The 16,255-nt window shown below is 56.8% G+C and overlaps 6 protein-coding genes across 6 annotated transcripts; 3 read left to right on the forward strand and 3 right to left on the reverse strand.

Annotated features, from left to right (window-relative positions):
- Positions 1–267: 267 nt before the first annotated feature.
- On the forward strand, positions 268–1,894 carry ISF_04402 (hypothetical protein; the record flags this gene model as incomplete). The annotated part of the gene is made up of 2 exons (XM_018848008.1): positions 268–772; positions 837–1,894. 2 exons carry the CDS (start codon positions 268–270, stop codon positions 1,892–1,894), a joined length of 1,563 nt encoding a protein of 520 aa, XP_018704964.1.
- Positions 1,895–2,122: 228 nt separating this feature from the next.
- ISF_04403 (exocyst complex component Sec10) lies at positions 2,123–4,748 on the reverse strand (the record flags this gene model as incomplete). The annotated part of the gene is made up of 2 exons (XM_018848009.1): positions 2,123–4,488; positions 4,553–4,748. 2 exons carry the CDS (start codon positions 4,746–4,748, stop codon positions 2,123–2,125), a joined length of 2,562 nt encoding a protein of 853 aa, XP_018704965.1.
- Positions 4,749–5,162: 414 nt separating this feature from the next.
- Positions 5,163–6,242, forward strand: ISF_04404 (Di-trans-poly-cis-decaprenylcistransferase-like protein; the record flags this gene model as incomplete). The annotated part of the gene is made up of 3 exons (XM_018848010.1): positions 5,163–5,258; positions 5,306–5,708; positions 5,761–6,242. 3 exons carry the CDS (start codon positions 5,163–5,165, stop codon positions 6,240–6,242), a joined length of 981 nt encoding a protein of 326 aa, XP_018704966.1.
- A 45-nt stretch (positions 6,243–6,287) lies between these two features.
- Positions 6,288–7,308, reverse strand: ISF_04405 (DNA repair family protein; the record flags this gene model as incomplete). Its single annotated transcript, XM_018848011.1, has 3 exons — positions 6,288–6,864; positions 6,914–7,182; positions 7,234–7,308. 3 exons carry the CDS (start codon positions 7,306–7,308, stop codon positions 6,288–6,290), a joined length of 921 nt encoding a protein of 306 aa, XP_018704967.1.
- A 274-nt stretch (positions 7,309–7,582) lies between these two features.
- On the reverse strand, positions 7,583–8,439 carry ISF_04406 (hypothetical protein; the record flags this gene model as incomplete). Its single annotated transcript, XM_018848012.1, has 2 exons — positions 7,583–8,121; positions 8,205–8,439. 2 exons carry the CDS (start codon positions 8,437–8,439, stop codon positions 7,583–7,585), a joined length of 774 nt encoding a protein of 257 aa, XP_018704968.1.
- Positions 8,440–9,526: 1,087 nt separating this feature from the next.
- On the forward strand, positions 9,527–11,195 carry ISF_04407 (tRNA transferase Trm5/Tyw2; the record flags this gene model as incomplete). The annotated part of the gene is made up of 5 exons (XM_018848013.1): positions 9,527–9,532; positions 9,611–9,887; positions 9,946–10,047; positions 10,105–10,182; positions 10,249–11,195. 5 exons carry the CDS (start codon positions 9,527–9,529, stop codon positions 11,193–11,195), a joined length of 1,410 nt encoding a protein of 469 aa, XP_018704969.1.
- Positions 11,196–16,255: the final 5,060 nt, after the last annotated feature.

Here is a 16,255-nt window from a genome sequence, read left to right on the forward strand (position 1 = left end):
GTCACAACTGGCGATACGACCGCGACGCTGTGGTTTATTCGGCATCCACGCATCTACAGTACATCCTGTGCCGATCCATCTTCAAGCTATTCGCCCCACTGTGCAAGACGCGTTCCCCAGCGCGGTTCACGATAAGTATCAGCGTTCGCTTGCTGCGTCATCTTCAGTAACGACCACACCCATGATATGCAGTAATTGAAAGCTGCATCGTAGACAGATGTGTCGATTATTCCGAGCCACCAGCCGTCACCTCTGTACTCTACAGTCATGAGCAGACGACTCGGCCTAACCGCCAACGCACCGGGGTTGCTTAAGACCGTGGGCAACCGTCCACGAAAGACGCCGACAGAGCCCATCGACGACGATGCCCCGCCGCTGTCCACTGACGACGAGGACGAGGACGCGTTCAGCGAGGGGACGGTCCAGGCGGCATCGGCCAGTGACCGAGCCGCCTCCTTCAAACGCAAGGCACCCCCAAGCCGATTCCGTCGGCCGCTCCCGCCGCTGCCCGACCGCGACATTGACACCTCCTCGGACGAAAGAGCGCGGCGGGCCGCCATCAAGCCGACGACGTTCGGGTCGAAGAAGCAACCAGACGCAGAGGCTGTGAAGAAGCGGAGGAGGGTGTCGAAGAGTCCCGAGCCTGAACGGCCGCCGGTTGAGGAACGGTTGAAGCCGGGCAGCCATCTGATGGACAAATACGGCTTCATAGGCAAAAGGCCAGCAAGGTCAACCTATGGAAAGTCACGAAGCTCACAGAGTAGCCAGCCAGGTTAGTTGACATACTACTATCCGCCTGGACCATTAGTTGCATCACTGACCGACTGGGGGGACAGGCTCGTCACAGGGTAGCTCGAAAGGCGCCAAAACGCTTCGCGTTCGCAGTCCAATAGAGAGTCCGCAAAAAAGGAAGAAGGGTTCCAAATTTATTGTGCCTGATAAGAATTTTCAGTCGTCCCCTTGCGGCTCCCCCAAGAAGCTGCTGACCAAATTGCACGGCGATTCCGAGAGTGAAGGCGACGACAGCATTCTCTCGTTCTTGAAGTCCACGAAAGCCACCCAAAAGGGCAAAAACGGCAAAACAAAGACCCCCGGGTCGTCGCCGCCGCCGCCACGAGCGGTGTTCAAGCTTCCAGAAAACTTTCTCGACCGGTCACCGGGCAGGGAACCACGGCCCGCCACCGACGGTGCCGACGATTTGTCGAAGCTCTCCTCCGACGAGGAAGAGGAAGCACCTGCCGCTGACGAGGAGGGCGGCGACCGGCCACGGCTCAAAATCCCCGCCACCATCCCCGACTCCTCCCCGCTGTCACCACCACCACCCGCTTCCGCCCAGTGCCCCTGGTGCGGCGACGAGGTCGAGCGCGCCCTCCTCGACGACTTCGCGCAGGGCCGCCGCCTCGACGTCCGCCGACAAAGGCGCTTCTGCGCACTGCACAAGCGCGCCGCCGCCCTGCACACCTGGCGCGACCGCGGATACCCCGAGATCGCCTGGGACGCCCTCGAGCCGCGCTTCGCCGCGCACGCCGCGCACCTGCAGGCCGTCCTCGACGGCGCGCGACCCTCACCCTACCACGACGCCTACGCCGCCAGCCGCCGCCGGACCGCCCGCGGCGAGGAGGACAACCTCAACCCGGGGTACTACGGCCCGCGCGGGCTCGTCGCCATGGGCGACTACCTGGTGGCCGAGTTTGGCGACGCGCTGAAGAGGCGCGCAGTGGGCGACGGCGGCGTCATCGCGGGCAAGGGCGCGGCCGCGTTCGTGCAGGCCGTGCTGGTCGCGGAGCTGGGCGTGCGGCTCATCATGGAGGACCTCGGCGTGGACGAGGAGGAGGCGAGGCGCGTGCTGGAGGAGAGCAAGGCGCTGGGGGAGCTGGTACAGCCAGAAGTCTGAGGATGAGTGCTGTGCATGTGTATGTGTGTGCGTATCAATAACGGTGGCTCATTTCAGCATCTACAAAAATCATGGCAACACCTGTATTTATATAGTCATTAGAGCGTCACGTCCGGGTCGGCACCGAATTCATTGGTTTGTTTGTTGTAAAAAGTTCTCATCTTGGCATTCATAATCGTACATTGTCTTGTTTCATATCTGATAAAAGTCACCGCCGCTCACTAACTATTATAAACCTGCCAGCATGCTCTGGATGCCCACCGAGGACGCGTCGTCGCGCCGCTGCACGAACGCCTGAAAGTCCGCCTTGGACAGCTTCCCCCGCGCGGCCGCCATGGCCGCCGTCTGGCCCGGCGCCAGCCCCCTTGCCTTCTCCCTCAGCGCCTCGGCGCCGACGATGAACAGCGAGCCGATCTCGGTCAGCAGCTCGACGGCGAGGCCAATGTCCCGGGCGAGCGGCCAGCCGCGTACCACGGACACGTACTTTGCAATGTCCTGCGTCACCATGAGGCCGCCGGTGGCGTTGACCTGGAAGCGCTTGAAGTGGTCGAAGAGCAGCCGGTGCAGCTCCGTCGCGAGCTCGCTGAAGAACTTCTCCGCGTTGGCACCGTCGACGGCGGCCGACGCGTGCTTCTCGGCGCGCCCCAGGAAGGTGCAGATGGTTAGGCACGTCGGCGTCTGCAGCGACTCGAGCTCCATGTCCTTGGGGCGGAAGTCCTGCTTCTTCTGCCCGCTGAGCGTCTTCGCGACGAAGTTGACGATGACATCGATGGAGATCTTGATGACGGCGTTGGTCTTCTTCTCAATGTCGTCAATGGCCATCTTCTTCTGCGCCTCCATGCTCTTGCGCACCGTCGTGTTGGACTCGGCGAGGCGGATGAGCACCGTGCTGTTGAAGCGGTCCATGATGGCCGAGATGGTGACGGCAGGGCGGATGGCTGGCAGGTACGCCATGTCGGGCTCCGTTTTGGAGTTTTCCAGAATGGTGGCCTGCATATGTGCAGCATCCAGTGCTGTTTGGACATAGACCTGGCCCATGTTGCTGAGAAGCAGGTTCATAAAGACGCTCATCTCCTTGGGTGTGTCGACCGCAGCTCCCAGCTCCAGCGTACGCTGCACACTCTCGGCAAGCCACTTGAGCATGCGCTTGGCGTTGGCAACACTCAGTGTTCCGTCGTCTTCGGAGAGCTCAATTTCATTCTTATTGTCCTTTTCCGCAATACCGGCGACGCGCAACATCGTGGCCTTTTGTGTGGGTGTCAAGTCGGACGACTCCAGACGCTCTAGGTAAGCATCCTTGGCTGACGCCATCAGCTGTGTGCCCTGTTGAGCGAGAGATGCCATGAATCCGGTCGGGGCCTTCTTCTTTCGCGAGTGGTACATTGTAAACTTGAACAGCAGGGAGCTATACATTTCTTCAATACTCTTCTTCTCCCTTTCAATGTAGAGATTGCCCACAAGATAAGGAACGAACAGTTCGTCCACTTGCTGGTCGAGTGTCTGCGCGATCTGGCCGGAACATGGCTCGGGATGCTCAGTCAGTCCATGTGTCTTGAGATCCTCAATCAAAGAGCTAATGTAACTGCGAGACGAGTGAAGCGAGCGCAAGAAAGCAAGCGACGACACGGTGTCGGCCTTGTCCAGGACCTTCTCCAAGCGTTGCTGGATCGACTGTTGGAAGACTCGCTGGATGAACTTTGCGAGGACTGTTTCGTAATATGGAAAGGCTCGTTTTATGATGAAGGATTCTTCTTGCATGACAATCTTTACCTCATCAATGAGCGACTGCAAGCTAGCCTCAACGCCCGGGGGAGTGGCATCAGGGTCCGCGATGGGCTCCCAAATGTCTGTATCCGCAATGACTTCGTCATTCATCAGCTGGTCGCGATCTATAAAGAACTGGTGCTGGTTTACAAACGCCGCAATGACGCTCGCGCCGCCATTGAAGTCGTGCAGCACCCTCGCGCACTCCAGCATGTCGTCAAAGTTTTGCTTGCGGTAGCTGTTATTGAACTGCTGCAGGAGGTCCTGCTCGAGTGACTCACAAAACCTCTCCAGGACTTCCCTCGTGTTGTGCGTCTTTACTCCGTTCCCGCTGCCGTTGCCGCCGCCGACAGAGCTGCGGCGCTGGCCGTTGGCGTGGCCCCACGAGGGTTGGTCGAGCTGCTGAGAGATGCGCATGAGCTGGCGGGCGATGACGGCGCAGCGAATCTTATTCTCGGCACCTCCCTGGCGGCGAATGTCCTCGAGTGACGCGAGCATGCCGGTGTCGCTGACCTCGCTCCAGCACTGGATGAGGAACTGGGCGTCCTGCGCGCGCCGCCGCTTGCGGTCCAGGTCCTCGAGCTTCTCGCCAATCTGCACGGCGACATTGCCTTCGCCATCGGATTTGCTCTGCACCTCGTAGTTGTTCGACTTTCCCGAGGCTGCGGTCCCGTCGAGGGCCTCAAAAGAGCTCATGGACTGGTCGAGCTTCCTGCCGAGCGTGTCGAGGGTCTGGTCGTGCTGGATCTCGGCTCGTCGCACCTGCGATAGGAGTTCCGACTCTTTTTCTTGCAGCTCATCTCCTAGGATGGCCAACTGGCTCAGTGCATCTAGCGATTGTCAGCGGCGGCTGCGCATGAAAGGGGGAGAAGGGGAGGGTCAAGGGTTGCTCACTCTCAAACGTTCGAATTAGAGGCTTCGCATCAAAGGCGGGTTGCGCCGGGCCCGACCTCCGGTTGATTGGCACGGCACTCTCCGCAAGGCTGTCGACAAAGTCGCGGACGATGAAGTCCTTGTTGGAGAAATTGTCGAGGGTGAAGCTGGGGCCCTTGGGGAAGAGGCTCTTGGCCCCGATGCTGGTGCGGTCCATTGTCAGACGCGGGCTTGGGGCGCAGCCCGGGCTGTCTACATGTGGCGAGCCGGTAGCTGTACGAATCGATTCTGGCGCAGCCGTCCCGGTCCTGGGGATTTGCTGCCGCTTGACGCTGTCGTTGTCAATGCGGATGCGAGTGTCACTGCTTCACAGCTTCAACAGCTTCTTTGGAGTTGCGGAGGCGCGTTGACGACTCAGCCCCACCACTCAACTTGGTATGTGGCTCCTGCGCCTGCGCCACACCCAGAGGACGCAAGCACATGCTCAGCTTGCCGCTGCCTTGCTTTTGGACAGCAACACTTTTATCTTTGGCCATCCCTCACTCGGCCTACACCTTCTGTCCTTTCTCACAGCCTTTTTTTTTTTACTCTTTTCTCTGTCGATCTGTTCCCAGCTACTACCACATCCATAATGCCTTCAACCGCAACCGCCCGCAAGGCGTATCGCGCCGACGCAAAAGCCAACCACACACTCTTGAGCGAGCAGGAGAGGGCGCGACTGATCAAGGTACATCGGATCGTCGTCACGGCAGAGCTCTTCGCTAACACGTACAGTCCCATTTGCCTCCCGTCAATGATAGCCCGCCGGTCTCAAAGAAGAGCAAGCAGCAAAAATCCCACCTCGGCGTACGCCGCTTCTTGAAGAATGCGCTCTTCATCTTCGTCTTTGCCGTCATGCACGGTATCTTCTCCCTCTACATCCGACTCCGACAGGCCTGGAACATTGTGCGCTACCAAATATCTTCCGTGCTGTACTACCACCACGGCACTCCGGAGTACATTCGCCGAGATATCATGGGCCTGCCGAAGAAGCCGAACCACCTAAGCGCCGTCCTGCGAGCCGAGGAGGATAAGCGGCCCAAGGCCGATCTCGAGCGTCTGATTGACGAGGCGGCGGAGCTGGCTACTTGGACAGCCTGTGCCGACATCCCGATGCTCTCCATCTACGAGAAGACTGGTAAGACAAACAATGTCATGGTTGAATGGCTCGTTTATTGACGAGCGTCTAGGAATTCTGAAGAAGAACATGCCCCGCATCTACGAAGCCATCCTCGCGAAATTTGCCCTGTACTTTGGAACGCAACACCCGTCTCTATCCGTTTCGTCGCCTCACCGCGAGACCGTGTCTTCCCCTGCCTCGATGAGCGCCAACCCTGCCGGTCAGCTGCGAGTTCATCTGATTTCTGCGCAGGACGGTCGCGAATCTGTTGTCGACCTGACCCGCACTCTTGCCGACATGTCCCAGAAGGGCAAGCTGTCGCCTCGCGACATTTCTATGGACCTAATCGACGCTGAGCTCTCAGAGGGCATCATGCCTGAGCCGGACCTGCTGATCCTGTTCAGCCCGTACGTCGAACTCTCTGGCTACCCGCCATGGCAGATTCGCCTCACGGAGATCTTTTGTCTCAAGGACAACGAGTCCTTTGGTTACCAAGTCTTTGTCAAGGCGCTCCGCAACTTCTCAAATGCTCAGTTCCGTCGCGGAAAATAGATACCCCTCACTCCTTCCTTGATAATAACCCGCACATTAACTTCATTATTTATTGCATTGTCGCATCTCTCTTCGTATCTTGTCCCATCGATGCACCGGCCCGCGCCCAACGTTATAGTTGTAATAATTTTCTGTCCCGTCCTTGGTCATGGCCCGCCGAAAGGTGATGTTGATTCTCCCCCCGTCCTCGCTGTTCTTGCCGGTCCTCTTGGGAATCGAGTGCAGCCAGCGGGACTGCGTCGTCCCGCGCATCAGGACCATGGCGCCGCTGGCCAGGGCCAGCTTGAGGCTCTCGGGCGCCGTCTTGTGCTTCATCAGAAAGTCGCGCTGGGCACCGAGCGAGAAGGAGGCGATGGCGGGATCCGGCCCCAGAAAGCGCTCGTCGTCGCTGTGGTAGGAGATGCTGTCCGCGCCGGAGGCGTAGTAGTTGACGAGGCAAAAGTTGAAGCGGCAGCTCGTGGCGGCCTCGGTCGATCTGCGCAGCGTGTCGAGGCACTGCGGGATCGGTCGCGGAGGGTAGCGATCATAGCGGCCGTCCGCCACCAGGGCTTGGGACTTGGCGTCGACGACGCACCCGTCTTTGAATCGCGACGTCTCGTCCAAGCCAAAAACAGTCGTCCATCTGCCCAAATTAGCAAAGAAAGTCATTTGGTGCTGTAGGTGATACAAACCTAGGGGTCCGTATGTCCGTCTCTATCCCACCACGCTTGATCTTATACCGGACCCTGTAAAACGGCAGCTCGGCGCGCAGAAACTCAAAGAGCTGGCGGGCCTGGGGCTTAGGCACAAAGGGGTCAAAGTAGACGAGATCCAGCTCCGTCTTGTCGTCTATCGGCTGACCGGGCACCGTCGGTGCATTGGGCGGTAGCAGCTCCTCGGCCAGAGACGCGGGCAAGTCGGCAATGTCAAACGGATACGCGCTATGCTTTGAGGTGGACGTCTACGCGCGGGTCAGCAGACAGACGGCGTAAGATTTGGATGAGGACGGTACCGGTTCAGTGTCGCATTCACGCGGCTTCTTTGAAGTCGGCGCGAAAAATGCATCCAACGTGCGCTTTTCGGGCATCTTCAAAAATTAGAGTCGTTGGAAAGTGGTGATGTAAGTGAGAGCCTTGCGTGTGGGGGGCGCGGCTGGCTACTAATAATTAACGTTAGTTAACTAGGGAAGATGTTGATGGTTGGTGGTGGGTGGTGGGTGGTGAGTGAATCTCGCCAATTCATGCCACCCTCAACTCGGAAGAAGAAAAGTATATATTCGACGTGAAGATTCCGCTACGCTCTCACAGATACAGTTATTCCCATCGCATCCGTCCCTAGGCATGTCACGAACCCCCCCCCCTCTAGTGCCCCATCTCATGCACAGGTTGTTGAGGCGGCAACTCGGTGGCAGGGTGCTGCGTCGCTGGACTACCGTACGTATACCGACCCGGGCTCTGGACCTTGTGATCATCGTAGCTGCTTTCGCCCGGGGCCGCACCCGCCGCCGCGTTCGCGTTCTTGTATCCGCTCGACCGCCTCTTGTACAGGAGCGCCAGCGCGGCCAGCGACGCCAGCAGCGCCGCACCGAGCGTCCCGCCGACCGCGCCGCCGATGACGGCCGCGTTGCTCTTTGGGCACTCCGTCGCTGACGCGTTCACCCCAGATGTCGCCGCCGCCGGTGGCGTCGTCGTCGTCCCTGCGGATGTCGTCGTCCCAGCGGATGTCGTCGCGGCCGCCGCCACGCCCGACGACACTGTCACCGTCTTGGCGGCGAGCTGCATCTTCCCCAGGCCCGTCGTGAGCAGCGCGCTCGAGTCAGTGCAGCAGTTCCCCGTGGTGCCAAAGTCGCGGCAGCAGTAGACGCCGCGTCCGCACTCCAGCACATCCAGGCTGTTCGCGCCTGTGTGGGAGGCTTTGTGGAACAACAATGGTCAGCAGCTTTACACATGTGTGTGTGCTTGCTCCGAGGAGCAGGCTACTCACGAGGGTTGCACATTTTCGGGCACTCCTTCGCCTTGCCCGTCTTGTCGGTGCATCCGTTGATGTACATATAGCCCTCGTAGTCGTCGGTCTGGGAGTAGCAGACGCCCGAGGACATGCAGATGTCCGGGTTCGCCTTGCCGAGCATGCAGCAGGGACTGTTGTCGGCGTCCGGGTTGCAGGGCTGGAAGCCCGGGGCCATTTCATTGCCCGTGATCCAGTAGCATTTTTTGCTCATTTTGGCTGCGTTGCGTGATGTGTATGATGAACGATTGATTAGTCGGCAATGTCGATTATATTGCTTTGATATGTCGATGGCGAGGCACGTCCGAGTTGGGGCGGCAGCATGCAGGAGGGATGGATTGCTGAGAATGGGCATGCAAGGGAACTACCATCTTTATTATGCAGCTCTGGAACATTTCTCGTCATGGAGCCGTCAAGAGGGCCTTTCATTTCCAAAAAGCGAACCAGGCTGGAGCGATCAGCGCCGTGATCCATCGGAGCCTTCTTGATCAGGGGGGGGAAGGGGTCCGAGTCAGCTCCTCTGCAGCAAAGAGTGGTGCAATTCAGGTTTATGGTGCAGAAACGTGGGCAAACATGTCAATCTCTCTTTATACAGCTTACAGGGCTGTTACCTCCCTCGACATTTGCTTCACAGAGCGCGTGGTTTGTGCAACTCCTAGGCGAGTGTCGAGTGCTACCATGTCAGAAAATCAAAATATCAAGTTCTGTGTGAATCGCCCTTTATTATTCTATATATTTCGCTCCAATTGCAGCCTTCCAAGTAAATTATTCTTCATAAATGGTCAAAATTTATCATCCCTCAAAGCCGGCGGCAAGACCTTTGTCGTGAAATCAGGCTCGCATAGATCCTAGTTAGCGCGGCCTTCCTCTGGTCCATTGATTGTACGTGGCTGTCGGCAAACCACTCATGCATCTCTGCATATTTCCATTTTTCAGCTTTAATCGAAAAGGGTTTTGTCTGCGGCGGGAACGCAACCGCCCTTCATCATGTTTCACCCATAGAGTCCGGGCGACCGACCTGTAAGCCAACGGCGAAGCGATCCGATGCCGCCACCCTACCTACTTCATTGCTTTTTTGTCGTCATTCGAAGTTACAAAGCTTTTGCGGTGGTCGGCACGAGTACCAGTACTGCAAGAAATTCTCTCATTTTACCTGTATCGTCACATGAATTGCAAGGGACGAGATATATCGCGATGACTACATTATGTAGCCGTTGAAGTTGTGTGGGGCCTGAGGCAAAAGCTCTGGCTTGCCACCAAAATTTCAACCTTCTGTTTTATCCCTGCCAGCATTTTTAGACATGGAGGTGAGCAACGTCAACCGCGTAGCACAAGCTAGGAAGGCATCATATCACCGAGCATAAGTGAAATCTAATATTCTACAGGCCGACGCCCTGCCCAGAGACATGAATCTGTTTCGCGCCCCCGCCGCAGCTAGGGCTGCCAAAACCCTCGACAGGACGCTCTTTGCGCGCGTCGTGCCCTCGGCAGCCGTCTCTGTCCGGGAGAACAAGATGCTGTCCAAGTACAGGAAGGAGCTCGAGCTCACAAAGGAACTGTTCACGCTTCCAAACTATCAGCAGGTCGCCCCGGACCCGGACCCTGCGCTGGCGGCCCAAGGCAAGAAGTGCCTTATCCTCCAGAGCCATATTAAGCCCCAGGGTAGGTTCCGGTGACCCATGGACACCATGCAACGGTTGATGGTCTGACGTTTACATAGAACCTTCCACTTGGAGCCAGGTGCTTCAGGAGGCTTCCGCGGCAGGCGACGTCAAAGTCGTCCCGTATGATATCAATATCGACTACAACTTGTGGAGTTACGGTACGACGGACGCCTCACTCTTTCACTCATGAGCCTGGCTGACATGGACATGGACAGTGGATGTCATGAGAAGCATCCTCCCCGTGGAGCTACAAAACGAGATTCCCACTGGCTTTAACACTGCCGGACACGTTGGTATGTGCCCCCCTCCTCTTCCATTCCCCCACTCCTCAAAACATGACCCCTCACACAACCACGCAGCTCATCTCAACCTCCGCGACCAATACCTCCCCTACAAGCACATCATCGCGCAGGTCATCATCGACAAGAACCCCAGCATCCGGACCGTCATCAACAAGGTCGACAACGTCGGCACCGAGAGCGAGTTCCGCACCTTCGCCTACGAGGTGCTCGCCGGGCCCGACGACCTCGAAGTCGAGGTCAGCGAGGCCGGCTGCCGCTTCCGCTTCGACTACGCGCGCGTCTACTGGAACTCCAAGCTTGGCACCGAGCACCAGCGCGTCGTCGCCCTCTTCCGCCCCGGCGAGGTCGTCGTTGACGTCATGGCCGGCATCGGCCCCTTCGCCGTGCCCGCCGGCCGTCGCGGCGTCTTCGTCTGGGCCAACGACAAGAACCCCGAGAGCTACCGCTGCCTCGTCGACGCCGTCCGCCGCAACAAGGTCGCGCCTTTTGTGCGCCCCTTCAACGACGACGGCCACGCCTTCATCCGGCGCGCCTGCGACGAGGTCCTAGCCGCCTCCCGTCGCGGCGACGCCGCCGAGCTACCGCCTCCCAAGGTCTCGCGCTCGGCAGCGCCGCCCGGCACGCCGCGACCGGCGCCGGAGCGCGTGCCTCTGCCCCCGACCGTGTCCCACTTCGTCATGAACCTGCCGGCGTCGGCGCTCGAGTTCCTGCACAACTTTCGCGGCATCTACCACGGGCAGGAGGCGCTCTTCGCGCCGCACACGGAGACGCGGCTGCCGCTGGTGCACGCGCACTGCTTCGCCGCCAAGGCCGACAACGCCACACCGCTCGACGACATCTGCGACCGCATCGAGCGCGAGATCGGCGTCCGCCTCGTGCCGGGCGATGCCGAGGTCGACGGCCAGGTCGGCATCCACGAGGTGCGCGACGTGGCCCCGGCGAAGCGCATGTTCTGCGCCAGCTTCCGCGTCCCGCCGTCCGTGGCCTTTGCGCCTCGCTCGTGAGCGCTTTGGTCTTTTCCTGCCAGCTTTTTAAGTGGGCTTTGACAAGAGAGAGAAAACTGTGGCAGTCGTCAAGAATGGGGGCTGCTCACCGAGGAACAAACCCATTCTCATTCCGGGCCATGCAGAATGGGTCAACAAATGCGCAGCGTTGTTATCGGTTCTTTCAGTCGCCAGTAGTTGACAAAAGCAAACATCACCCGGCCACAGCGCTTTGCTCAAGTTCTGCAGACGGGCACCGAGGACAATGAAAGCAGTTGGCTCACGCACACACCGTGTGTTTGCTGGTCCTCAAAGGAAGAGGCAACGGGACAGCCACGGATATTTTTTTCCCTCTTTATGTCACTCTATCGGGAATATGACGCGGTGCGCCGCATGGACCAATCTTTGGCAGGCGCAGGGCCATTCCCCAAAGGACAATGAGCAGCAGAGCGACGCGCTAGTTTTTCCATCGCGTCTGCGCAAAAGACGCGGGGTGACTCGGCGTTTTGCCATGGTGAAAGGAAGCGCCGGGGTAGGGTGGGCGCATCCGTACTCGGTGAGGCATCGCGTAGGATGCGCAAGTGACGACTTCTGCGAGTTCCTGTGTGCTCAAGACGCTCACATACCTCTAGGAAGTCTAGCCTTTGGACGGAGAAGACCGAGCGCAAGATCAAGAGACGTCTTGTCGCAGATCGGAAAATGACTGGGGATTTTTGGATATAGACTATACACAGCACATATATACCCATCTACCACGGATTGAGATGCCGGAAACTGGGAACGAGTGAATGAGTGTGCTTGGTCGAGATGCATGCAACGTCCCGAATTATATTCTCCAACTTTTGATAGCTGCCCAGGGACTGGCCGAGAAGCAGCTTCCCCAGAAGGAAGTTCCGGTTGAGGCAGGAACATGCCAATGTCTGGTGATCTAAATGCCTGGCGGTGATGAGGTGAGGCGCAACTTCGCCACCATTGCGTCTTGCATTCTGCTGCGGTACGAGCGCCCGCAGTAAAATTTTATTCCTGAAACTCTCACAGACTGCGGCCGCTCAAGTTTGCGACTCCAATTGACGATGCAGTTGCGAGCCATTCGCCGCTACGTCTCCCTTGCATCCATCCATTGTGTGCTATTGTGACAAGGCATCTGCCCTCGTGCCGCCTTTTTTAATCTCGACAGCAAAAAAAAGGAGAAAAAAAAATACGATCCATAATAAACTCTAAACGTTTATTTTTCTTCTTTTACTACATTTGCAGAAACGAGACATTGGTGTCGTAATCTGATTCGTTTTTTGTGACATCACATATCCCATCACATTCAAACGACGAGCTGATACCCAAGGGATGGATGGATGGATTGGCTAGCTAACTGGTACATACATGGCATGCACTCTCCAACTGCTCACGCGACGAAAATGCAGCCCTTCCTTCTACCGCGCCAGCCTCTTGAGAAAAAGAACGATGTGTTCATGCATGTCTCACCTATCTATCCTGCTTGCCTCTGTGGCTCTCGGTCACGTCAATAGTTATGGGATCATCAATCCCCGCGTCGCCGGTGGTCAATCAGTCCCCCGCAACCGTTTCTCGCCGACCTCGCCTCGGAGACCAATGCGCAGAGGCCGATTAGCTTTCCCTAAATTTATAAAAAGAATAATAATGACTCTTTTTTTTTTTTCTCTTCCCCCTTCTCTCCTTCTTCTCATGGCTTGCTTGCCTAACCCACCTGCTCTTGGCATTGACAACGCAATCGCGAGGCTGCATGAGCTCCGGAGACCTCCACCACGGCATTCCCCGCGTCCTCTGCATCATCCATTCGGTCATGGTCATCTAGTTATCCAAGGTAGCTTGCAATTTGCCTATCATGACTGTCTCTTTATCTACGCGCCGTCGTCCAACCATTGGAATCGAAAAACCTTGTTCTGCTTATCGGAGCGGTTATTAGTACGGCGCCAAATCGGCATGCCTTTCTTATCATGGATGTACAACTCACCACCTTGGTATATTAGCCTCGTTTCGCCGGGCCGACCTGGTTAGCCACACGGCGTGGGTGTGGTGTGCGAGGTGTGGTTATCTTTCTTACACACACACACTTTCTCTTACACATAGACTGCCTACCTGTTCACTGCCTATCAAGTTCCCTCACTAGCTAGCTTGTTGCGCCGCAATATATGTCGCATAGACACAGCACGCCAAAACTCCAATAAATCTCCCGAGTCCATGCTGGAGCCTTGAATGGCGACTTGTTCCATCAACCCGTACGCTCCATTTCGTACCGCTACTTGCCTGCACGCAAACGGAAACACGCCACAATCCGCCATCTCAGCAGGCAGACGGATATCCAGTCACCATCCCATACTGACATGCCGTACGCGTATAGCCTGCCGTGCTGCCGTGTTGCAGCCCGTGGGACCGCATCTGAGGCTCCCATCGACCCACTGAGGACGTTGCGCCGGCAGCAGGTGCAGGGGCAGGTCAATCGGTCAGTCTCCTTTGCTTCCAAGGGGGAGTGTCCGATTGTGCCGCAGGGGGTGGCTGCGCGTCCTGTGTGTCAGAATGGATCGTGAGTTAGTGCCATGCCAATCGCTTAGTTACCATTATGGGAGATTGGAGTTTGCGAGTATTACGATATATCGCTCAATAGCATCCAAGTGGTTTCAGTCGCTGTTAGCTCCGTCGGCAAGCAGCGAAGCGATGCGGCTGGGGCGCCGTGCGAGTCTAGGCCGCTTCGCAACCATTCTCGCAAAGGACAATGCAACTGCTAGTTAACTAGTTCCAAGCGGGACATGTCCCGAGAGAACCGTACTGGCACGCACCAAGAGCCGGGGACACGAAACGGAAGACTAGCTTTGCTCCAGCACATCCAGTGCATGATACTGGCCTCTTGGCCATCCATGTCGTTAATAGCGCCACACAGAGCTTAAAATATGCACCAAGACTTGTCGTTGCTGCAAGGCTCAAGAAACGGGGGAGTTAGAAGGCGACCAGCATGAGGCTCATAGGTCGCCCTCATGGCCTCTTCTGCTTCACCGTCTCTTGCTGGGTTGCAGCCTTCGATCCAGCCTTTGAATTCTTCTCTTCCCCACAGTCACACCAATTGAAGGCTCTGCAAATAAAAGCAAGTTTAAAGTCTACCATCGACGAAAGAAAATCGGACATGGATCCCAAGATATCAAGGTAAAAGCGGAGTTGGAGAGTGGGTTCTATGCACATCAACAGAGGTTGCATCGGCGCATTGCTATTCTTGGGCTTCCGGATTAGATGGGCAGAGCCGTCGAGTAGAAAGGTATAGTTTATGCTCTTCACTTGCGAATGTCTTCGTAACGCATCATGATTGGCGATTGGTGACAACGCAGCTGGATACTGTGGCTTGACGGATTCGAACTTGTTGCTCGAGACCCCAAACTACTGTAGGATCTGGTCCTCCAGCCGTAGCTGGCTAGCCTTCTTGGAGGCTAGCCTTTGAGACGATCAACATATCGCGACGGTGACACAAAGACATGCCATCGCGAGCCGGATGCTGATACACTGCGCCACACACCATGGGCGGCACGCAAGACTTGCTCTTTCGTTCGAATCCGGCTGGTACACCAGTCGCGCAGCTCCCTCCCACTGCGGACGGGAAGCAGGACGGCCGGGTCCCTGGCTGTGCCTGGACACTTTTTCTCGAAGGTTTGCCTAGAAGCTCTGTTCAGCACATCGTCTGCAAAGTTCAGCGAAGACACCATCACTGTCATCTACAATCAAAAATCAACCAGACGACCAAAACTCTCTCCTTGGACAAAGCCAAGTGATGACTCGGCGTTGGCGGTGAGCAGCGCTAGTTGAGCGCAACAGAGACGACGGCAAGCCCACACGGGACTCGATGGCACCATTCATTGGCACAACGCGCAAGTACTAGCTTGGTGTCGGGCCACAGGCCGAACAAGCAAGCCATACATTGATGAACAGTGCCTAAGACATTCCTGGTTGATTGGTTACCGAGATGCAAGTGCGAGTAGCAACTATTGTGCCCAGCTCTTTTAATCAGAATCGCGATGTTACAGTGTCTGTCTGTCTGTGTGGTGTGCTAGTATGGCGGGGTACATGTGTGTTGACTGGGAGGGAGAGTGGTATCAAGGACCCTTTGTTGGACATGACGTGTGAGTAACGCGTGAAAGGAGGCGAATCATCCGAGCAAGGAGGCGGCTCTTGATACCCAAATGTAGGAGTGATAACAGGGAGCAAAACGGTAGCTTCGTCCGAAGAGTTTGCAGCGTGAGGCGAGGCGATTGCGGGTGAAGTCGGGGCCGATGTGCAACACGACAACTCCGCCTGCCGACGCCGAGTAATACGGGCGTGTGGATCAAGCTGTAAGGGATTCAAATGGAGACAAATGCAGTCAATGAACGGGTATGTACATGCAGAACTGGGGCATTTGGCGTATCGTCCGCGAATCGGAGATTTGCAGCCGGGGGTGTCTTGTGTAAGTTGTTGATAGATAATGCAAGCCGGGGAGGAGGGGATAGCAAGCAATCAGATAGTTTGCGGCCAGAATATGGCGGGTATCACAAAGATGCGTGAGGCGAGATTTCCATCAGGGAAGCGGAGGCTGCCTAAGATAACAATTAGTGATGGCAGACAGTTGTACAGATTGGTTTAATATCAAGACGCCGAGTAGCGAGGCTCAAGGGTAGGGCGACACTCAAATATGCGGGACACAAAAGCGACTGCTGCGGAGGAAGGGGCTTAAAATGGAGAGCCGCGTGGCAGGCCTACCTGCGAAGGGATGGAAAGAGGCGACAGGTCGGTAGTTGTTGTGTTAATTGATGGCTGTCGTGATGTTGATGGAAGGAGGTTCGAAAGCAAACGACGACGATGGGATGCCAAGGATGACAGGATGATGGGACCGACCCAACCAGGTTTGGGGAGTTTAGCCCGATTTTAGTGGATAGGAGCTGTAAATGGGACCTGCTACAACTGCAGGGCCCGCTGGACGGTAGACTTGCAGGGAAAGCTGAGCTCCAGTGGGGCCAGCGCTGTAAGTGCTGCATTATAGCACGCCATGGCAAAACAGGCCACTAAAAGGATTTAGAAGCATTTCGGAC

Source organism: Cordyceps fumosorosea, assembly GCF_001636725.1.
Source record: "Cordyceps fumosorosea ARSEF 2679 chromosome Unknown scaffold_9, whole genome shotgun sequence".
Classification (NCBI taxonomy): domain Eukaryota; kingdom Fungi; phylum Ascomycota; class Sordariomycetes; order Hypocreales; family Cordycipitaceae; genus Cordyceps; species Cordyceps fumosorosea.